This window comes from Salvelinus fontinalis, chromosome 12 (genome assembly GCF_029448725.1).
Source record: "Salvelinus fontinalis isolate EN_2023a chromosome 12, ASM2944872v1, whole genome shotgun sequence".
Taxonomy (NCBI): domain Eukaryota; kingdom Metazoa; phylum Chordata; class Actinopteri; order Salmoniformes; family Salmonidae; genus Salvelinus; species Salvelinus fontinalis.
The window spans coordinates 43,357,071-43,380,834 of record NC_074676.1 but is presented as its reverse complement, the minus strand read 5'-3'; the positions used below and the strand labels follow the sequence as shown (position 1 = coordinate 43,380,834).

The 23,764-nt window shown below is 44.6% G+C and overlaps 2 protein-coding genes across 2 annotated transcripts; both read left to right on the top strand.

The window, feature by feature from the left end:
* Nucleotides 1-1,836: 1,836 nt before the first annotated feature.
* LOC129866562 (uncharacterized) lies at nt 1,837-18,487 on the top strand. The gene is made up of 8 exons (XM_055939316.1): nt 1,837-1,873; nt 11,496-11,598; nt 11,867-11,942; nt 12,195-12,313; nt 12,785-12,821; nt 12,953-13,362; nt 18,173-18,407; nt 18,461-18,487. The coding sequence occupies exons 3-8, from the start codon at nt 11,940-11,942 to the stop codon at nt 18,485-18,487; spliced, it is 831 nt and encodes a 276-aa protein (XP_055795291.1). The 5' UTR covers nt 1,837-1,873; nt 11,496-11,598; nt 11,867-11,939.
* LOC129867453 (uncharacterized) lies at nt 18,426-23,677 on the top strand. Its single transcript, XM_055940879.1, has 3 exons — nt 18,426-21,806; nt 21,973-22,060; nt 22,403-23,677. Exons 1-3 carry the CDS (start codon nt 18,492-18,494, stop codon nt 22,585-22,587), a joined length of 3,588 nt encoding a protein of 1,195 aa, XP_055796854.1. The 5' UTR covers nt 18,426-18,491; the 3' UTR covers nt 22,588-23,677.
* Nucleotides 23,678-23,764: the final 87 nt, after the last annotated feature.

Below are 23,764 nucleotides of genomic sequence, written 5' to 3'. Positions count from 1 at the left end.
GACAGAGGGCTGACGTAAACCTTTCATAAACACTGATTAAGACAGGAACATCTACGCACACTCAAAATCTCCTGTTTTAGCTGAACATTTGGAAACACAGAACTCTACTACCAGGCCCTGAAGGACGACACCCAGATCGACAGGACCAATCAGAAGACCAGACCTACTAGACTCAACCTACATTATTTGCTGTATATAATGTCTGTGCACTGTGTTTTCGGGGCTCTTCCGACGGTTCCCTATGAGCCAGACAGAACGAGTCCGTGCACGCTTGTACAGATATCTTTACTCTTAAATTAAACTGTCGCTTGTCATACAATTTACCACCTTGTCTGAATCGATCCTTGACCGGCTCACCCTTCTCCATGTCCCATTATCAACAGTAGGCTACTGTTTACTGCTATTTAAAAAAAAAAAAATGTTACAAGCCGTGTTTCGTTAAAGCCTATTTATTTTTGTTACAAGCCGTGTTTCGTTTAAAGGCTGTGTAAAGTTCATTTGTTTCAATGTACCGGTAGGCACTTGCGGCTTATAGACATGTGCGGTTTATTTATGTACAAAATACTTTTTTTTTTTTTTTATTCAGTGGGTACGGCTTATATTCAGGTGCGCTTAATAGTCCAGCAATTACGGTACATCCTGCCAGTTCTCTGTTCTGCCCTGCGAGGTGATACAGAGAACCCGCATATATGAAAATTGCATTTACCATTTATTGCTTGAGTTTAATAAAAATACTTAAAGTATATTCGGGGACTCTGAATCACATTTTGTCCTGATACCAGATTTGAATTGACGCAATCCCTTATAGACAGCAGTAATTCTATAACTTCAGAAAATTCCTCCAGAACCCTTCACGCAGCTATGATTTTTCGTGAAAATGTTTTAATATCTTTTTTAGGCCTATCCAGAATGTTGCTAGTTCGGCATGACTGGAGTGACCGTTTTTTTGTCACAAATTTGAAGAAGAAAAAAAAAGTACTTTTTCGTGAAAATGGTTTTAAAGTCTTTTTTTGGGGCCTATCCAGAATGTCGCTAGTTCGGCATGTCCGGAGTCACCGTTTTTTGGGTCACGAATACGAAGAAAAAAAAATCTGCACTTTTTCGTGAAAATGGTTTTAAAATAATTTGTTAGGCCTATCCAGACTGTCGCTAGTTCGGCATGACTGGAGTCACCGTTTTTTGGTAACACACTTTTTGGTAACACACAAAAAAAAACTACTTTTTCGTGAAAATGGTTTTATAATAATTTTTGGGGCCTATCCAGAATGTTGCTAGTTCGGCATGTCTGGAGTCACCGTTTTTGGGTCACGAATATGAAGGGGGAAAAAATCTGCACTTTTTCGTGAATTTTTTTTTAATATCTTTTTTTAGGCCTATCCAGAATGTCACTAGTTCAGCATTAACTATATATATCACCATACCATATATATATATATATATATATATATATATATATATATATATATATATATATATATATATCAACATACTATATATATCACCACACTATATATCACCATACTATATACCACCACACTATATATCACCACACTATATATCACCACACTATATATCACCATACTATATATATATATATATATATATCACAGTCCAGAACGGAAAGGCTGCCGGATCCTGTTCTGGCATGATCCGGCTCAAATTAAGCCCTGATTTGAAGTACCTAGGCCTCTACCTGCTGAGTATAAAGATTATTCAACTAGATTCAGTGGGCTTGTCATTCACACAGTACTGATGAAAAATCAAGTACATTTGATCTAAATGTAGGTATACGAGGACATCTAGTGGTCACCGTTTAAAAAAAAAAATCAGTGCTAGCTATGCACTAGCATGCGATGCCATATATTTGACGCAGGTATTTATTTTTCAACATGTATAGTCATTGACTGGAACAAAATATAATTGTATGAGCTATGCATCTGTGTACCGGCGTTGTTGTACCCAGGGGCGAAAATCTGATATCAACTTTGGAGGCGACAATTACATGACATTTTCTCAAGAGCAATTCCTGAGGGGGACACCAAAAGTAGTGCTGTAACACATAGCCTACGTTGTAATATGTTAAATGTATATTGAGGGGCCATAATCACTACTACTGGATAATTGATAGGTACAGTAGTTAACTGAAGGGTTGTCCCAACTTGTTCAAATGTTTAAATCATTATAATACTACTACTAATTATAGTTATAGCAGTGTTCCTTATCAGTCCAGTATGTATGCAGGTATTTGTACTTACAACCAGCAATACCAAGAAAGGCCAGTAGGTGGCAATGGTACTGTACACTGTATGGGTGCAGTTTTCGTAAATACAATGAACATGGTGTGATCTCGTCTAAAATAATCTCCATTGAAAACCATCACAAAGTTGGTCTCCACTGGCCTGAGTCTAACCACTTCAGTAAAATGGGATCATCCTCTTCTGCCCTAAGTTTCAAAAGCTGGTATAAATTCCCACTGTCATCCGTGTGGCCTCTAAAGGCTTGTCCCTGTCTTACTACATGCCGCACCGAACTAACAATTTTTATCAAGCGATGCCTTGCGTCCTCCTGCAGTTTACCCCACGCGCTGGATAACTGGACACTGATTGGATTTAGCTGGTGTGCTGTTACAGTTACAAAGTGGCGGTGGGTTTGGCAGTTTTGATGTGCTGTGAATTTTTCAATGGCTTTTCTCCAGTTCCTAAATCCTGCACTAATGAAGGCAGCATCTGCTCTTTGGCCAAAAGATGGCTGGCTTGAAAACCCTTGGCTACAGTGAAAACACAACACTCCTTTTATTGATGGATTATGATGTAGCCAGGGGAAATCATGAAACCATCTCTCTTGAAACGTCAACACTCTGTTGGCAAGAGTTTGCGGTTCTATAAATTGTGGGTGTGGCTGATATGGTTTTGTGCCATCACTGAGGTAACTGGACAATGCTGTGCCACTGTCCCCTATACTGGTGCTGCTGGCAACAAGGGTCCTGCCGTCCTGGTCCTGCCGTGGCTGTGACATTGTTCTCTGAAGTCTCTCTCCCTGGCTCTTTCCCTTTCACCACCCTCACTGACTCACAGCCTGTCTCCTAGAAAATAAATAAGGTGTTTGCCGTACTCGTAACTACCGCTACCCAAAACTACACAATTAATCACAACAGCAATACCATTGCCTTAAACAAATCTTAGTTCAGTCACCAGTTTAAGTTGAGAGTGGGGGTATTGTTGATAATTGGATATGGAGAAGGGCGAGCCGGTCAAGGATCGATTCAGACAAGGTGATAAATTGTATGACAAGCGACAGTTTAATTATGAGTAAAGATATCTGGTACAAGCGTATACGGTCTCGTTCCTTCGGCTCATAGAGAACCTCCAGAAAAGCCCAGATAACAGAAATGCATAGACATTTTATACAACACAGAAAGTAGGTTGAGTCTGGTAGATCTGGTTTTCTGGTTGGTCCTGATCAGGTTGTTGTCTTCTCAGATTGGTCCTGATGAGCTGGACGTCATCCTTCTGAGTCTTGCAACAAAAGTTCTTTGTTATCAAATGGTCAGCTAAAACAGGAGATTTTGTATGTGCGTAGTCAGCCCTCTGTCCTTGAGTATGTGTGTGTGTCTGCACCCTTTTCTTATCAGTGTTTATGAATGTTCTGTGTCAGCCATCTGTCTCTGGGTGTGTGAGAAACCCTGCTTAGAAAGAAGTTAGTTATAACAATGTAATAGCAATATGCTTGTGTTATTTTAAATGGTATTTATTACAGTATCCATGGCATTTTCCAATTATGTCCCTATTTTACAAAAAAAATGGAGAACCTTTCATAATGTTGCCAAACAAAGACTCAACAAACTTACCTGAGACTCCCTGTCTCTGCCAGTCTGTCCCTGCATATCTGTCCCCAACTCTGCTGTCTGTGTGCCATCTGTTGCCTGCTCTGCCTAATGACATCATTGTGAAACATTTCCATTAGCATTTCACTTCTTTCTTATGAACATTTTATCAACTAGTCTTATTAGGCTACTAGAGATATTAGGCTACTAGGGTTCTTACTTTGCGTTTTGGTGTACTGAAAAATACTCTGATATCTGTCTTTTTTCTGCCATTTTTCTACCTGGCTGGATGTCTACCTGGCTGGCTGGCTACACACACACACAGTGTGTAGGTTATTTACAGTAGGAGATGGGCTTCTATCATCTTATCTTCTATCATTCTATATGTGCTTCGATCTAAAAGGTAGCTAGCAAATGTGAAACCGATTGCAGTGACAAGAGTTGACAGCTGTATGAGTTCACCATTTACACAACATATGCTGCAACCTTTCGTAATTTTAATATATTTTGTTTCATATTGGCTGGCTTCCAACAATAGCTGAATTTGCAAAGCTAGCGAGCACCAATTCCGTTTCTGTGGTGTTTGTTATAATCTTTGCTACCTGGTTAAATAAAGGTGAAATAAAATAAAAAAGTTCACTAGCGACAATTTAGCTTTTGCAACGAGACCATTAAATATATTTAAGACAATGGTAGAAGAGAGTGTAGTTCTGTTCAGTTTGGACTTGAAGCACTCCAGCTGAATGCTGATCTTGGAATAAACTGACGATAGCAAAGATTCCATCTTTGACGACGCCACATAAATGGAATAGGTACTAGCTAGCTTGATGGTTACTGTTTGCGTGCTAGCTCTGCAAATTCAGCTAGTGTGTGTGTGAACCCTGCCAACATAAAAAAAAAAAACATTGCTATGGCCGATTGACTAGATACAACTCACGTCAGTTACGTGCATTTCACACAGTAGATACGAACCCTCTTTTACCTTGACGGCTAAGGAACTGGCAGTGGATCAAACCATTGTGAGGACAAGGGCGGGGGTCGCAATCTTTTGAAACTTAAAAACGCGCTATTAAGTGTCTATAATCAGCAGAAGTGCTTTCATTGCGTATTATGAATATTATTGAAATTACATAGTTATGTTTACAGTGATATATTGGGGGGGACAAATCATATTTTTCCCAGGATGGAGGGGTCGTGTCTCCCCCGTCCCCCTGGGATTTACGCCTACGGGTACCCCTCTACTATCTAGCTTGTTGGGGCGATCTCATCCTGCATGCCTTCTTCACTTAGATAAGTGCTATCAAACTGTCGTCATGCATTTGTGCGTGCACGCTGTTAACGGTCATATCTGTCTTGCTAGCTAATTTAGCTAGCTCATCAACCAGTATTTTATACGCTATTTCTGCACGATAGCACTTATTAAAGCCTTGAAACTCACAGGGACCTCACTGTCATCACTGGTCATCTAGCTAGCCCTTATTTGCCAGCAGGGTTGCATCAGTTTCCATTGGATTTGACAGTTTGTTAGGCTGGCTAATGGGTAGCTAATTCCCTAACGCGAACTGCTTATGTAGCAGCCTATGCTGACTAGCGTCGCTAGCAACTAGCTAACATCGATAACCTTTAGTCGTGGGTCCACAAATTCAAACAAATGGTACTGAACTGATGACAAAATCATGTTTCTAAATTGTAGTGGCTATTTATGTTTTGTTTATTTGTTTTTTGCTGAATGACATTGCGAATATAATCATTTTTGTCATTTAACTACCGGTATGTTTCTAATCCAGTTTCGGCATGAGAAAAATATTAATCCCAAATTCCCGCGAGAATTTGTGCACTAACGGATACTGGGCAATAGAAATCAGAGATCCGGTCACGAATGCGGAGCCACTCCCGAAAATAACAAGGCTATTGTGACACATTCATGCGTTCCAGTTTGTCATAATTGTCTGTAGGTTCTAAATTGTCTATCAGCTTGGCTGTCCTTCAGAAAGTACCTAATACTTGTACTCTACAGCTGTATTTTCCTACAGTTAATAATAATACTAGCAACAAAACAGATTTAATTCCTTAAAATTATATTGCCAGAAGAAAGAAAATAATAAGGTAGGCCTAAACTGTAATAAGATATACCTTAAAGACTGCTTGTTTGATCCTGAATCCAGTTGCCCCTCTTGTACTGGGATAAAACAATAGGAAACCCATGAACCTTATGGAGGCGTGCATGTGTTTTGCAGACACACCTGGGTTCTAGACTGGCTGAGGTAAACATTTTAGGGAAGCCTGGGTTTTTAAATCCCGGTGAATGTCACGATCGTGTGGCGGATTGACGGACCAAAACGCAGCAGTTGGAAAATAAGCCATCTTCTTTTATTTTTAAAGATGACGAAAAATAAACACGACACGAAACACTTTAACAAAACGAACAAAACAACAAACGACCGTGAAGCTAAATAACGTTGTGCACTTACACACACAGGCTACAAACGTTCTGACATAGACAATTACCCACAACCAATGAGAGCCTATGGCTACCCTAAATAAGGCTCCCAATCAGAGACAACCGAAATCAGCTGTCTCTAATTGGGAACTCATTCAGGTAACCATAGACTCTCCTAGACAACTAAACATACATAGACAACACTAGACACATGTACTCCACACAAACCCATATACTATACCCAACAACCCCTTTACCATAAAAAACACCCAAACCCAACAAAACACAAAAATTCCCCATGTCACACCCTGACCTAACTAAAATAATAAAGAAAACAAAGAATACTAAGGCCAGGGCGTGACATAACCCCCCCCTTAAGGTGCGAACTCCGGGCGCACCATTACACAGTCTAGGGGAGGGTCTGGGTGGGCTTCCATCCATGGTGGCGGCTCCGGCTCTGGTCGTGGTCCCCACGTCACCACAGTCCCTAACCGCCTCCTTAGCTTCCTCCATATGACCCCCCTCCACATTAACCACACTGCATTAAGGGGCAGTTCCGGACTAAGGGGCAGTACCAGGGTAAGGGGCAGTACCAGGGTAAGGGGCAGCACCAGGGTAAGGGGCAGCACCAGGGTAAGGGGCAGCACCAGGGTAAGGGGCAGCACCAGGGTAAGGGGCAGCACCAGGGTAAGGGGCAGCTCCGGACTGAGGAATGGCAGCTCCGGACTGAGGAATGGCAGCTCCGGACTGAGGAATGGCAGCTCCGGACTGAGGAATGGCAGCTCCGGACTGAGGAATGGCAGCTCCGGACTGAGGAATGGCAGCTCCGGACTGAGGAATGGCAGCTCCGGACTGAGGGACGGCCCATGGCTGGCTGACGGATCTGGCTGCTCATGGCTGGCTGACGGATCTGGCTGCTCATGGCTAGCTGACGGATCTGGCTGCTCATGGCTAGCTGACGGATCTGGCTGCTCATGGCTAGCTGACGGATCTGGCTGCTCATGGCTAGCTGACGGATCTGGCTGCTCATGGCTGGCTGACGGATCTGGCTGCTCATGGCTGGCTGACGGATCTGGCTGCTCATGGCTGGCTGACGGATCTGGCTGCTCATGGCTGGCTGACGGATCTGGCTGCTCATGGCTAGCTGACGGATCTGGCTGCTCATGGCTAGCTGACGGATCTGGCTGCTCATGGCTAGCTGACGGATCTGGCTGCTCATGGCTAGCTGACGGATCTGGCTGCTCATGGCTAGCTGACGGATCTGGCTGCTCATGGCTAGCTGACGGATCTGGCTGCTCATGGCTAGCTGACGGATCTGGCTGCTCATGGCTAGCTGACGGATCTGGCTGCTCATGGCTGGCTGACGGATCTGGCTGCTCATGGCTAGCTGACGGATCTGGCTGCTCATGGCTGGCTGACGGATCTGGCTGCTCATGGCTGGCTGACGGATCTGGCTGCTCATGGCTGGCTGACGGATCTGGCTGCTCATGGCTGGCTGACTGATCTGGCTGCTCCTGTCTGATTGGCGGCTCTGGCAGATCCTGTCTGGTTGGCGGCTCTGGCAGATCCTGTCTGGTTGGCGGCTCTGGCAGATCCTGTCTGGTTGGCGGCTCTGGCAGATCCTGTCTGACGGACGGCTCTAGCGGCTCCTGTCTGGCTGGCGGCTCTAGCGGCTCCTGTCTGGCGGACGGCTCAGTAGGCTCATGGCAGACGGGCGGCTTTGCAGGCTCATGGCAGACGGGCGGCTTTGCAGGCTCATTGCAGACGGATGGCTCAGATGGCGCTGGGGAGACGGATGGCTCAGATGGCGCTGGGGAGACGAGCAGTTCAGTCATCGCTGTGCAGACGGCAGACTCCTGCCGGCTGAGGCGCACTGTAGGCCTGGTGCGTGGTGCCGGGACTGGTGGCACCGGGCTGGGGACACGCATCTCAGGGCTAGTGCGGGGAGCAGCAACAGGACGCACAGGACTCTGGGGACACACAGGAGGCTTGGTGCGTGGTTTAGGCACTGGTGGTAATGGGCTGGAGACACGCACCATATAGCTAGTTTGTGGAGGAGGCACTGGTGGTACTGGGTTGGGGCGGGGAGGTGGCGCCGGAAATACCGGACCGTGCAGGCGTACTGGCTCCCTTGAGCGCCGAGCCTGGCCAACCTTACCTGGTTGTATGCTCCCCGTCGCCTGACCAGTGCGGGGAGGTGGAATAACCCGCACCGGCTTATGTAGGCGAACCGGGGACACCATGCGTAAGGCTGGTGCCATGTACGCCGGCCCGAGGAGACGCACTGGTGACCAGATGCGTTGGGCCGGCTTCATGACATACGGCTCAACGCTCAGTCTAGCCCGGCCGATACGTGGAGCTGGAATGTACCGAACCGGGCTATGCACGCGTACAGGAGACACCGTGCGCTCTACTGCGTAACACGGTGTCTGCCCGTACTCTCGCTCTCCACGGTAAGTACAGGGAGTAGGCGCAGGTTTCCTACCTGACTTCGCCACACTCCCTTTAAGGCCCCCCCCAAGAAATTTTTGGGTTGTACTCACGGGCTTCCAGCCTTGTCTCCGTGCTGCCTCCTCATATCGCCTCCTCTCGGCTTTAGCTGCCTCCAGCTCTTCACGAGGAAGGCGATATTCTCCAGGTTGTGCCCACGGCCCCTTACCATCCAGTATCTCCTCCCATGTCCATGAATCCTGTGTAGGTAGGTCCTGTTGCCGCTTTCCATGCCGCTTGGTCCTATAATGGTGGGTAATTCTGTCACGATCGTGTGGCGGATTGACGGACCAAAACGCAGCAGTTGGAAAATAAGCCATCTTCTTTTATTTTTAAAGATGACGAAAAATAAACACGACACGAAACACTTTAACAAAACGAACAAAACAACAAACGACCGTGAAGCTAAATAACGTTGTGCACTTACACACACAGGCTACAAACGTTCTGACATAGACAATTACCCACAACCAATGAGAGCCTATGGCTACCCTAAATAAGGCTCCCAATCAGAGACAACCGAAATCAGCTGTCTCTAATTGGGAACTCATTCAGGTAACCATAGACTCTCCTAGACAACTAAACATACATAGACAACACTAGACACATGTACTCCACACAAACCCATATACTATACCCAACAACCCCTTTACCATAAAAAACACCCAAACCCAACAAAACACAAAAATTCCCCATGTCACACCCTGACCTAACTAAAATAATAAAGAACACAAAGAATACTAAGGCCAGGGCGTGACAGTGAAAGCAGATATGACAAGGTTTGTCAATGTCATGTTGCCCCCCTAATTAGAGGAAACCAGCGAAAATTATAATTTTGCTTCTCTTAATCCTCATTTTCTAGGAAAAAAAACATGTTCGTGCTTTAGGGCTGGTGGGCTGCATACATATTGGTCAAATGTAAAGTGTGTGTGTGGGGGAGGGGGGTAGTGGATAAAATGGGGTATAGGCCTACACTGTTTTCAACCTCTAAACTCTGGATGTTTACTAACTTTGGGAAGTTGGAAACACAAGCATCTTAATATAAAGTAGGTTGAATTTGTACCTTTGAAACAATGTCAGATTTTCAACATTATATACACTTTCAGAAAAAAACAACAGGCTGGGCAGCACCTCAGCCCGGGATCGAACCCCATCCAGGGTTTTAACTACACCCAGCCCTGCTTAGCTTTGATATGTCACTGACTACTACCAATATGCTATTGTGAGAATTATTATTGAGAGATCTCTTAATAACAAAATATATTCAGTGTTAATATCGAAGTCATTCCAAGGGGCAGGTTTGACAAAGCAAATGAGATGTAACCATACTTTGTAAAAGCCTATATAGCATTTGCAAAGTCATCAACAGCTATTGTTTGAATTCAACCCAGAGTTCAACTAATAGACAATGCATACAGTATAGGCCTAGTGTCTCAAGCTTTGGTTGATTTCAAATTGAATCTTCAAGTTAATCATTAACATTTTGGATTCACGTCTCCATCTCAACCAAAAATCTAAGTTAAAGAATAGGACTAAATCAAATCAAACTTGATTTAACGTGCATTTAAAGTTTGATTTGATTTAATTTAGTCCTGTTCTTTAACTTAGATTTTTGGTTGAGATTTAGATGTGAATCTAACATGTAAATGATACATTTTTAGACAAACTGGAATTAAAGCCAGACTAAGTCAGTGGCACAGAAGGAACTATCCAAGCAGAAGATACTTCTCCTTCAAATGTTGATATTTGGTTTCATTGTCAACCAAACACAATTCAATATTACTTTAGTAAAAGAGTAGATAGGCTGAACTTTAGGCTAACTTACAAACAAAATATCTGACATTGTATTCCCATTGAACTTTGTTGTGCTTTTAAATGGTTCAAAGCGCTGTGATAACACATTTAGATGATAACCAGAAATCAGACATTGTTTTTCCATTGGAATTTGGTTGTGCTTTTAGATGGTTGAACCATAGTGATAACACATTGTTTAATTCCCAAACTTCTCATTATCTTTTTGAGCGGATGAATAAAGGTTCAAATCTCATTGATCAACATCTCAACCAAATATTACCCAATTTTCCACGTTGAAACGACATGGTGTGCCCAGTGGGATGTGTCTACATTGCTTAGGCTTGTTTACTCATTGACTTCAAGTAGAGCATTATTGGTGAATCTGAATAAAAGCCTAATAAAATTGTCCCACCCCCCCAGCTTGGGCAGCACTGCTACACTGCTTTTTTATAGTGACAAAGTGTTTGTGACACGTGCATGTGTTCCAATGATGTCATAATTATCTGGAGGTTCCATGTTGTCTATCAGCTTGGCTGTCCTTCAGAAAGCAGCTAATATTTGTACTCCACAGATGTATTTTCATGTAGCTAATAATACCAGCAGAACTAAGGTAATTGATCGGATCCATCAACATAACCCACTGGGCACAGACGTCAGTTTAACGTCTGGTTTTGATTTAAAGTTTGGTTGTTGTTAACTAACATGAATTCAATGTCAAATCAACAAAACTTTTCACCATGTCACTGGATTTAGGTTAAAAGTTGGGTGAAGAAAAGACTAAATGCCTTTCAAGTTGATTACTTTTTGCAAATCCAATTAGTTTTCTACGTTGATTAAATATCATCACATAGCTTTTTGGGGGTTGAAATGATGTGGAAACAACGTTGATTCAACCAGTTTTTGCCCAGTGGGAAATGGTTCAGTTCACATACAGTCACTTTGTTTCAGTTTGAGAGATCATCCCGGACTTTGCCCCCTCTGCTGTAGCTGAGACGTCCCTGGGAGACATAGTCTTATTGTTCTATGATGTTTCTGACACTGAGACAGTCAGGTAAGGCCACTCACACTCTGTCCAGTTAGATTGTTGTGTGGAGATTAAGAGAGAGAGACTAATAAGAGAGAACATGTTATGGGGCAGGTCAGGCATCATTCTTGGAGTCATTTGTAGGGTCAAGTCCCCAGCAGATCTATTTGAACCCCTCATTATTTGTGGCCATGTATTAACTACTAAGTGAGTCTTTGACATGAAGACAGTGGTTAGATTCTGCCATTGGGATTGCTCTGATGTTGTTTCCATTCTCTCCTGGTTATGACCATAGAGCCTTGTCCCAGTCTCTAGACCTGCCTGTCTGTGTGGTGGATGACCTCCTGCCCTCTGAAGCTGTCAATGAGATGGTAAGTTGACCTTTTGAGTTGACCGTCATTTCATATTTCAACATTAATTCAATAAAATGTTATAGTGATGCTATCATTGGAAATGTTGAAGTACCACAACCATCTCTGCTGTGTTGCAGTTGTTTAATTGGTCCAACGTTGCCAATGCTCCTCCACTCTTTAACAGTTAATCATTATTTCAGTATGATATTTGTTGTATATTAAGTTTGATATTAAGGTTGATTATTTGCAATATAATTACATTTCTACCAGGAGCAGAGCAATTCTGCCAGGAGCAGAGCAACCTCAGTGACGGAAACCACAGAAGAGGGGAAGCTCAACAGTGTGGAAGATCTGACACTTATGGACTTCCTTCAAAACCTAACTGAGAAGTATGTTCTGTTTTCTTTGGTACTATCACTCCTTCAAGGAAATAGGATCAAATTAGAAACTGATTCATTGGAAAAAAATGTTCAGTGCAAGAAAAGTTGTCACATTGCAATTTTGCCAAAACAACTGACACAAAGCAAGTATAACTTCACCGTCAGGCAAATATTTAAATAAAAACAATTCTGCCACGCATCCTGATATGACAACATTTCTAAGGCATCCTGATATGACAACATTTCTAAGGCATCCTGATATGACAACATTTCTAAGGCATCCTGATATGACAACATTTCTAAGGCATCCTGATATGACAACATTTCTAAGGCATCCTGATATGACAACATTTCTAAGGCATCCTGATATGACAACATTTCTAAGGCATCCTGATATGACAACATTTCTAAAGCATCCTGATATGACAACATTTCTAAGGCATCCTGATATGACAACATTTCTAACAATATTGTTTTCAGGCAATGGAGGGGGATTCGTGAGGGCATGTTTGACCCGGTAAGATCATGTTACTGACAATTTAATCAGATTACCATGAAAACTCTGCCTAATGTTTAACCTCGTTCATAATCTTTTGAAAAATGCACTATGCAACATTTTAAAACACTTCTTCTGTTTCTGGAATACAGCTGACAAAACAACAGCTTGCCGGCTTGTGTCTGAGGATTGACCAGTTTTTATCGGACAAGCTGATGCAGATCATCATCCCAGGTCTTTACGAACTACTGGGCATCCAAGATGCTGCCTCCTCTCAATTGTCACAGAGATCTCTCACAGCGTCACTCACCAGCCTGTTAGACGATAGGGCTAACACCAAGTCCCGCGTGAGATTTACTGAGGCTGGTGTACCTAAGAGGCCAGGCAGACGAAAGTCTTACAATAGCTTTCGCATCCCGACTCCCTACCCTTCCTCCAACTGTATGGAGCTAAAAGAGGAAGAAGAGCAGGAATCACAACAACTTAAGTTCAAGGAGTTTTACCTGACTAAGGAGATGGGCAGTCTGGGCAGTGGAAGCTACCTGCCCAAGGGGGCCATGAGGTATGTTCTTAAAGGGAAATTTAACAACTTCATATTCATCTCCAGCATCACCATATGTGAAAATTACACATTTCCCTGCTTTGTAGTAAAAAAGGATAGAGGAACGTAACTGTTTCCAATAGTGCTGAGAGATTTGTGCTTTTTGAGGTTGATTTGGTTTCGATTCAAATATTGAAAAAATAATCACGGTTTTCGATTTCAATAATTTTTGTAGATATTGAATGCACTATGGATTATGTGGGTTGAATGCTGTAACAACACAGAATAAAACTATTAATACTATTTGGGTAGTGACTGCCCATTACTGTTAGAACTGTCGCTCTCCTCATCCTCAGAAGAGGTGAGGAGAGAAGGATCTTCGGACCAAAATGCGGAGTTAGGGAAATAAGCCATTTTTATTACACATACGACGTAGACTAAACAAAACAAAAAACACTTTCAAAACTACAAAATAAGAAAACGACGTACAACGGAACCTGAACATAAACTTACATGGACAAACGTAAACTTACGAACAGGAACGAACATCAAAACGAACGAACAGCAAAACAGCTCCAAATGTGAAAAACATCGACAACACGATAGACATCACAGGAGACAATCACCCACCAACACACAGTGATAATGCCCTACCTAAATATGACTCTTGATTAGAGGAAAATGCAAACCACCTGCCTCTAATCAAGAGCCATACCAGGCAAACCAAAACCAACATAGAAACGAATAACATAGACTGCCCACCCAAAACACATGCCCTGACCATAAACACATAAAAACAACATAAAACAGGTCAGGACTGTTACAGTACCCCCCCCTCAAGATGCGCACGCCGAGCGCACAAGCACAAAGTCCAGGGGAGGGTCCGGGTGGGCAGTTGACCACGGTGGTGGTTCCGGCTCAGGACGCTGTCCCCTTACCACCTTAGTCACTCCCCTCTTCTGTCTACCCCTTCTAATGACCACCCTAAAACCACTTTCCCCTAAATAAACGGCCAACACCAGAACAAGGGGCAGCACCGGGACAAGGGGCAGCACCGGGACAAGGGGCAGCACCGGGACAAGGGGCAGCACCAGGATAAGGACCAGCACCGGAATAAGGGGCAGCACCGGGACAAGGGGCAGCACCGGGACAAGGGGCAGCACCGGGACAAGGGGCAGCACCGGGACAAGGGGCAGCACCGGGATAAGGGGCAGCACCGGGACAAGGGGCAGCACCGGGACAAGGGGCAGCACCGGGACAAGGGGCAACACCGGGACAAGGGGCAGCACCAGGACAAGGGGCAGCACCGGGACAAGGGGCAACACCGGGACAAGGGGCAGATCCCGGCTGAAGGACTCTGGCAGGTCCTGTTTGGACGGCTCTGGCAGGTCCATGCTGGCTGACGGCTCTCTACGCTCATGGCAGGCTGACGGCTCTTGACGCTCATGGCAGGCTGACGGCTCTCGACGCTCATGGCAGGCTGACGGCTCTCGACGCTCATGGCGCTCTGACGGCTCTGGCTGCTCATGGCTCTCTGACGGCTCTGGCTGCTCATGGCTCACTGACGGCTCTGGCTGCTCATGGCTCACTGACGGCTCTGGCTGCTCATGGCTCGCTGGCGGCTCTGGCAGATCCTGTCTGGTTGGCGGCTCTGGCAGATCCTGTCTGGTTGGCGGCTCTGGCAGATCCTGTCTGGTTGGCGGCTCTGGCAGATCCTGTCTGGTTGGCGGCTCTGGCAGATCCTGTCTGGCTGACGGCTCTAGCGGCTCCTGTCTGGCTGACGGCTCTAGCGGCTCCTGTCTGGCAGATGGCTCTGTAGGCTCATGGCAGACGGGCGGCTTTGCAGGCTCATGGCAGACGGGCGGCTTTGCAGGCTCATGGCAGACGGATGGCTCAGACGGCGCTGGGGAGACGGATGGCTCAGATGGCGCTGGGGAGACGGATGGCTCAGATGGCGCTGGGGAGACGGATGGCTCAGATGGCGCTGTGGAGACGGATGGCTCTGGCCGGATACGGCGCACTGTAGACCTGGTGCGTGGTGCCGGAACTGGAGGCACCGGGCTAATGATAAGCACCTTCCTACTAGTGCGTGGAGCAGGGACAGGGCACACTGAACTCTCAAAGCGTACTCTATACCTGGTGCGTGGTACCGGCACTGATGGCACCTGGCTGAGGGCACGCACCTCAGGACTAGTACGGGGAGAAGTGACAGTGTGTACAGGACTTAGGAGACGCACAGGTGGCTTAGTGCGTGGGGCCGGAACTGGAGGCACTGAACTGGATACACGCACTATAGGGAGAGTGCGTGGAGGAGGAACAGGGCTCTGGAAATGCACTGGTAGCCTAGTGCGTAATGTAGGCACTGTAGGTACTAGGCTGGGGCGGGGAGGTGGCGCCGGAAATACCGGACCGTGCAGGCGTACTGGCTCTCTTGAGCATTGAGCCTGCCCAACCTTACCTGGTTGAATGCTCCCGGTCGCCCTGCCAGTGCGGCGAGGTGGAATAGCCCGCACTGGGCTATGCAGGCGAACCGGGGAAACCATGCGTAAGGCAGGTGCCATGTATGCCGGCCCGAGGAGACGCACTGGAGACCAGACGCGTTGAGCCGGCCTCATGACACCTGGCTCAATGCCCAATCTCGCCCTACCAGTGCGGGGAGGTGGAATAACCCGCACCGGCCTATGCACACGTACAGGAGACACCGTGCGCTCTACTGCGTAACACGGTGTCTGCCCGTACTCCCGCTCTCCACGGTTAGCCTGGGAAGTGGGCGCAGGTCTCCTACCTGCCCTTGGCCCACTACCCTTTAGCCCCCCCCCCAAGAAATTTTTGGGAGTTACTCACGGGCTTTTTCGGCTTCCGTGCCAGACGCGTTCCCTCATAATTCCGGTTCCTCTCTCCGGTAGCCTCCGCTCTCCTAAGTGCCTCCAGCTGTTCCCATGGAAGGCGATCTCTACCTGCTAGGATCTCCTCCCATGTGTAGACACCTTTTCCATTCAATACATCGTCCCATGTCCATTGCTCCTTCTTCTGTCCCTTACTCCGTTTAGCATTCCCATACCGCTTGGTCTCTGTATTTAGGTGGGTGATTCTGTTAGAACTGTCGCTCTCCTCATCCTCAGAAGAGGTGAGGAGAGAAGGATCTTCGGACCAAAATGCGGAGTTAGGGAAATAAGCCATTTTTATTACACATACGACGTAAACTAAACAAAACAAAAAACCCTTTCAAAACTACAAAATAAGAAAACGACGTACAACGGAACCTGAACATAAACTTACATGGACAAACGTAAACTTACGAACAGGAACGAACATCAAAACGAACGAACAGCAAAACAGCTCCAAATGTGAAAAACATCGACAACACGATAGACATCACAGGAGACAATCACCCACCAACACACAGTGATAATGCCCTACCTAAATATGACTCTTGATTAGAGGAAAATGCAAACCACCTGCCTCTAATCAAGAGCCATACCAGGCAAACCAAAACCAACATAGAAACGAATAACATAGACTGCCCACCCAAAACACATGCCCTGACCATAAACACATAAAAACAACATAAAACAGGTCAGGACTGTTACAATTACTGCTTATCACTTATTAACAATCATTTACTTTCTCATATAAAATATTTATTTGATGACTTTATTATTTCATTCCAAGTCATCAACTCATCTCTATAGAGCTGCTGCCTATGCTGTCTGACAAAATCACTATTTTAGTAGTTCTTCTAAGTAAATAAGGCATACTTTTATGACTGCTGAATACCAACTATCAATCACTTAGATCATGTATTTCCAGGTAGAGAAACCTCGCAAAGCAACTGCTTTTTATCGCTCTCATGCATTCTCTCGTCTCTCCGTCTCAGTCAATGAGGTCTCCGTGTCTGCTCCACACAGAGTGGACAAATAAGCTGGCGTGCAATGGATTATGGGAATGAATGACCATATTTTCTGTTCTAAACTATGTAGAATATTGGCCTGTTGGAAAGTACAACTCCCTACTACATTGCATAGTTCGTGCTTGATCTGATTTATCTCTACAGAAACTAAGCATTGAGCTCACAGAAGAAGGAACAAATTAAATATATGGAATTCAAATAATTGAGCCGAAGTCGGTGAATTATTTGTTTAAAAACCGAAAAATAACAAAAATGTTGGTTAAATGCTCAGCTCTAGATTCTAATGACATCATCAGTGTGCATCGTGTGATTTTAACCAATTATGAGTAGGCATAGCCTACTAATTGGTTGATGATGTCATAGAAAACACTTATCTTCCTCTTTCTTTTTTACTACAAAACATAGAAATGCCAATTTTTCACATATGCTGATGTTGGGGTGGTGCTGGAGATGATGAATATGAAGTTGAAACATTTAGACATTTCCCTTTAACATTTCTTCAAACTGCCTTGTATTTACGATTGTCCTTGAAGTTATTAGAAGTTACAGTATTTGAAGTTTATAGCAATTTGGATTTTGCAGAGGATAGATATTGCCAGATATTGTAACTATTCCCCAGGTCGTTGCTGCAAATGAGAACGTGTTCTCAGTCAACTTACCTGGTAAAATAACGGTAAAATAAAATAAAAATAAAAAATATCTACAGGCCAGTTTCAATACAAATTACTTTTACAAAAAACATTTTATTGGGCTTTAGAAATTAAGCAGTTAGGCTGACATCACACTAAGGTTTTTTCTCAGAGAAACAGAAGTGTTTTCCTCATTGTTTTCAATGGTGCCGATGTATTTGACACACTGAGCGTGCATCACAGCCTTACATATTATTTGTTTGACTTTGATGATATCTGTTTTTTGTTCAAGGTCTCAAACCTCTCTGTCTGAGGTGCAGAAGAAAACAACCAACTCTGAGTCGCTACATGTCCTTTTAGGTCTCTCAGAGGACACCCTCGTCACCTGTGTGCAGGACAGCCTGCAAGGTTCTCTCTCCAAACTTGCGTGCATGTCCGATTCTCCATCTGGAAGTGCAGGCTCTATGATGCTAATCTCTGCTGTAATGGCAGAGTTGGCTAAAGATGTCAAGTCGGCCGTATCACTGGTCGTTATGAGTGCCTCCGCAAGTCAAACCTCTCTAGTGACATCTGGAAGAAGGGGAGACTCGGAGACCAAGGTGACTGAAAGCATGGTGAGAGAGCTGGCTGCTAAACTTGAAAAAGTTGACCAAGAGAGCAAGAGTCTAACAGGGCAAGTCATGACCACCATCTCTGACACAAAGGTGGCTTTTGTTGACGAGAACGAACACAGTTTGCTGGAAGTTCTGAAGGACAAGATCACGTTTTTGGCATCGCATGTCGGCTTCATTGACGATCTTGATGCCCTGATAAGGAAATACGAGAGCAGCTACAATATTAGTGAATCTGGTTCCTCCTGCACGCTCACATCAAAGAGCATCCAAAAACTCTCCAGCCGGCTGTTCCTAACATCAGCAATGCAAGCAGTGAGTGGAGTTCTTGCCAAAAAAGTCAGTAGTTTAAGCTTTCCTAGTTCAGTCGTTCAGTCTGAGTTAACAGGTGCTGTATCAGGTCAAACATTGTCTGGCATTGTAAAGACAGAGTCAATTCACCCAGTGGGCTCAGCAGCGTCAGTAGTTGTTAAGACTTTCGTGTCAGATATGAAGTCCTTGGCTGAATCTGAAGAGAGTCTGCAACAGAAGAGTGCCTGGTCTGCTGCTGCTCATATCTACCACAGCATACAAAACAACTTGAAAGATTATTTCGGCAAGCTTCAGCGATGTGCCTTAAAGAGCATTGTCACATCTGAGGACAACATCACAAATGCTGAGTTTAAGGAGACAGTTCCACTTCCTTGCTTAGACATGAAATATAGGCCCAGTAAGAGTGAGCCTCAGTTGCCAGAGTCCACTGGTGAAGTTACTTTACAAAGAGGCCTAAGTGAGAGCTCAAAACTTCTTTGGGCACAAACTGACTCAGAAGAAAGCAAGCTCCTTCTGACAACTTGCACCAAAGAAGTCATCTCAGAGCTTCTGGTCTTGTACAACACTGAGATGTCAAAGGAGGGCCCCCTGTACACTGTTGGAGAAAAAGGATCAGACTTCTCTATTGAGAGAGAGAAATTTGTAGAAGGTGTTCTGGCTCAGCTTGGGGATATCTCCCATTCCAGGGCCTCATCACCAAAAGTATTTGAGTTCCCCTCTCAAATTGAGGACAGCAGAAGTAATGCCACAGCTTCTTTGACCAGTCTGTTAAATTGCATGAAAAAACTCTCAAGTGAGGAATTCAAGAGAAACGCCACTCAAGCAGTGAGTGAGTTCCTAGTTAAAAAGTCCACCAGTAGCTTAACTAGTGCAAAGCCTGCTTATTCTGTAGCATCCAGGTTTGGTTCCATTCAAAACCAGTACACATGGTCAAAGGATATTTGTGCAGATTCTGCTGCCTTTGGCATCATTGACACATTTGTGGAAGACCTGCAGAGCTTGGCGCAACCTGCAGAAGTAGAGGAGAGAGAACCAGACCTCCAGGAAAAAGCACAAAAACTACAGAACAGGATCTGGTCAGCTACCACTAGTTTATATAACAATATTAAGAAGACATTAAAGGACTTCACCATTCACCAGCGGAGGTCAGACATGCTGAGCAGAATGTCCAGTCATATACCCACAGAGGACTCTGAACATCTTGGGACTAAGGAGCACATTTGTTTGGCAAGCCAGGACTTGAGGCAAGCTAGTAAGAGTGTGCCTCACTTGCCCAGTTTGAACCTTGAAGTGGCTCTACACAGGGGTGTCAGCGAGAGTTCAAAACTTCTCTGGACTGAAACAGACGAGGCTCTACTGACCAATAGTACCAAAGAGGTCATTTCAACAATCTTGACCTCATGCGAGGATCAGACATCAAATGCACCTTGCTTCTCCACAGTAGGAAAGAAAATATCTGATATGTCCCTTGAGGTCAACGTGTTGGTAGGTGGTGTTCTGTCTCAGCTGAATAACATCTCCTGGTCAAGGTCCCCAACACCATGTGAAGACATGTTTGAATGTCTCCAAGATTCTCCTGAGCGAACCTCTCCAGTAAGTCTAGATTGCTGCACGGCTGCCTCCAAAGGCATTGCATCTTCCCATAGTCTTTCAACAAAGAGCCTCCAGAAACTCTCTAGTCATGAGTTCCAAACCAAAGCTGAGAAAGGAGTGAGTGAGGTCCTCTCTAGATCATTTAACATTGTGGAGGAAGGTACAACAGATCAGTCTGTATCTACATCCACCACATCTACTGATATTATACAAACCATGGTGAAAGACCAGCAGGAGCTCACCCAGACCACCCATTCATCTGACATGGTATCTGGAACCTCCCTGCTCACCACTGGACAGGTTTCTGAGAAAAGGATCTGGTCTGTTGCTCGTAACATCTACCACAGTCTGCAAAGTAAGATTAAGGAGATTATCAGAAAAGATCTTCAAAGATCAGACACAACTCTTGATTCAATCAAAATGTTTACATATCAAAGCAGTTCTGCATCACTGAGAGCTAATCTCGGCCATCTTGAGGTCAACCAGAGCAGTGTTACATCTGGTGGAAAAGATGCCTGTGTGGACATTCCGCATAAATTACTACCTAAAACCACTGAGCTCTCAGGATCCATGCTGGAGGATAATGGCATGATCCGTTGTAGGAGTGCTGCCAGCCAAAAGACAAGAAAGTCCTCTTCTTCACGCTCCTCCATCTCTCCAACACCTACTTCAAAATTAAGGCAGTCGCAATGGCACTTTGCTTTACCCGGGACTCCCATACCCACTGAGTTTCCTGCTCAGATTGACTTTCCCATTGTAAGAAACACAATCATTGAGGACTTCATTCACACAGAGGACTTACTTCCTCTAACCTTTGTTGACAAAGTTAGGCAAGCTGCTGGGGTGGTAGTGAACATTATGGTGGAAAGTGTTGAGAACACACAGGAAAATGGACAGGGTGCTTCTCATCTTGACGACCTCCGTTCTGCTGTTAGGAAATTGAGAAAAATAATTTCCACTTGGACCATCCACATTTTCAGTCATGAATTGGTGGATAAAGTCATAGCCATTCAGGACAGCCACAGCACTCCACGTGTCTTAACATTGGAAGCAGCCAAAAGTGTTTCAGACTCCATTCTTTCAAGGCTGAAATGGGGAAAGGAACAATGTGCCATATCCAAGAAGCTCTCCTCCCATCTTCTCCAGATATTTGCTGAAGAGACAGTGAAGGGCTTCCTAAAACAGTGGTCAGATGAGTATGAAAATATAAACTTTGATGTTTCAGTCCAGAACGATCCAAAGACTTCTACTTGTATGGTCATTCTTCAAATGATCACCAAAGCCACTGCTAAAGGTTATTTTGAGTCCACTACCAGCGTGGCCACCAGTGACATTGTAGAAGGCGTGTTTGATTTGGCAAGGGATACCATCAGCAGTACTGGAGAGCAGGTCCTCACCTTTAACACAAAGGTATAGTACACATACATCTTTCATGAATAACACTGCTGTTGACCTTTATGAGATATATGATTCTTTGGGTCATGGCATTGCACTGCTTCTTTGCAATTGATATGCTGTACTTTAAGATATCGAACATTTTCCAGTTTGTTTTACTGTGCCTTTTCCCACCAACCAGGGTTCCAAGAAAGTTAGTAAGAACCTCTGTCCTCAAGAGTCTCTGGAGTACCAGCCTCAGAACACTTCCCCTACTGTGTACTTTACAGGTAAGCCCTGCTGTTGTTTAGGCTGCTGCTCAGTCAAGACTAAGATATTATTACTTTACCGTTCAACTAATTCATTTGGAAAGACATTGTACTCTCCTCTGAGTTGTTACCTATGACATACTGTACTGCGGGCTGGGTGGTAGCCTAGTGGGTTAAGAGGTTGGGACAGTAACCGATAGGTTGCTGGTTCAGAATCCCTGAGCTCACTATGCAAAATCTGTCAATGTGCTCTTGAGCAAGGCACGTAATCCTAATTGCTCCTGTAAGTCGCTCTGTATAAGAGCGTCTGCTAAATGACTAAAAATGTAAATTGATGACATACTGGATGGTCTTTCTTTGCAGAGTCGATGACAAATTCTCATGGCTTCTTTGCTCCAGAGGGAAATTATGATATTGCATCGTCCTTCCCTCGTCCTTCCCAAGAGAAGAGTCGCAAACCCTCCCTTTTCACCAGATTGTGTAGAGCCATCACGAAAGGCTTTTCCAGCCCATTCAAATCTTCAAGGAAAAGCAAATTATTTCATTAAATTCCTCATTAAAACAACAAGAGCATTCATTTGTTCAAATCAAAATCGAATCGTATTGGTCACATACGCCGAAAACAACAGGTGTAGACTTTACTGTGAGATGCTTTATTACGAGCCCATTCCCAACAATGAAGAGTTAAAAAGTAAGAAGATATTTTCTAAATAGTAACACAATAACAAGGCTATATACAAGGAGTACCAGTACCGAGTCAATGTGCATGGGTGCGAGGTAGTTGAGGTAATACAGTATGTACATGTAGGTAAGGGTAAAAGTGACTAGGCAATCAGGATAGATAATAAACACAGTAGCAGCAGCTAGTGTGAAAGTCGGTCAGTGTCACAGTGAATGTGTGGGTAGAGTGTAGTGAGTGTGCATGCTGCTGGGTTGTTGCCCTCCTATGGCCTCCTCCACGTCTCCTGATGTACTGGCCTGTCTCCTGGTAGCGCCTCCATGCTCTGGACACTACAGACACAGCCAACCTTTTTTCCACAGCTCGCATTGATGTGCCATCCTGGATGAACTGCACTACCTGAGCCACTTGTGTGGGTTGTAGACTCTGTCTCATGCTACCACTAGAGTGAGAGCACCGCCAGCATTCAAAAGTGACCAAAACATCAGCCAGGAAGCATAGGAACTGAGAAGTGGTCTGTGGTCACCACCTGCAGAATCGCTCCTTTTTTGGGGGTGTCTTGCTAAATGCCTATAATTTCCACCTTTTGTCTATTCCATTTGCACAACAGCATGTGAAATTTATTGTCAATCAGTGTTGCTTCCTAAGTGGACAGTTTGATTTCACAGAAGTGTGATTGACTTGGAGTTACATTGTGTTGTTTAAGTGTTCCCTTTATTTTTTTGAGCAGTGTATATCACCATACAACCACACTATATATCACCATACTATATATATATATATATCACCATACTATATATATATATATCACCATACTATATACCACCACACTATATATCACCACACTATATATCACCACACTATATATCAACATACTATATATATATCACAGTCCAGAATGAAAAGGTGCCGGATCCTGTTCTGGTATGATCCGGCTCAAATTAAGCACTGATTTGAAGTACCTAGGCCTCTACCTGCTGAGTATAAAGATTATTCAACTAGATTCAGTGGGCTTGTCATTCACACAGTTCTGATGAAAAATCAAG

What these genes read in the sequence shown, in the direction of transcription:
- LOC129866562 (XM_055939316.1), top strand. An exon ending in CTTCAAAACCTAACTGAGAA is followed by an intron (nt 12,314 to 12,784) that starts GTATGTTCTGTT and finishes TATTGTTTTCAG; the next exon opens with GCAATGGAGGGGGATTCGTG. An exon ending in CTGCCCAAGGGGGCCATGAG is followed by an intron (nt 13,363 to 18,172) that starts GTATGTTCTTAA and finishes TTTTTGTTCAAG; the next exon opens with GTCTCAAACCTCTCTGTCTG.
- LOC129867453 (XM_055940879.1), top strand. Translation starts at nt 18,492, where the DNA reads ATGGTGAGAGAGCTGGCTGCTAAACTTGAAAAAGTTGACCAAGAGAGC. An exon ending in TCCTCACCTTTAACACAAAG is followed by an intron (nt 21,807 to 21,972) that starts GTATAGTACACA and finishes CCCACCAACCAG; the next exon opens with GGTTCCAAGAAAGTTAGTAA. An exon ending in CCCTACTGTGTACTTTACAG is followed by an intron (nt 22,061 to 22,402) that starts GTAAGCCCTGCT and finishes CTTTCTTTGCAG; the next exon opens with AGTCGATGACAAATTCTCAT.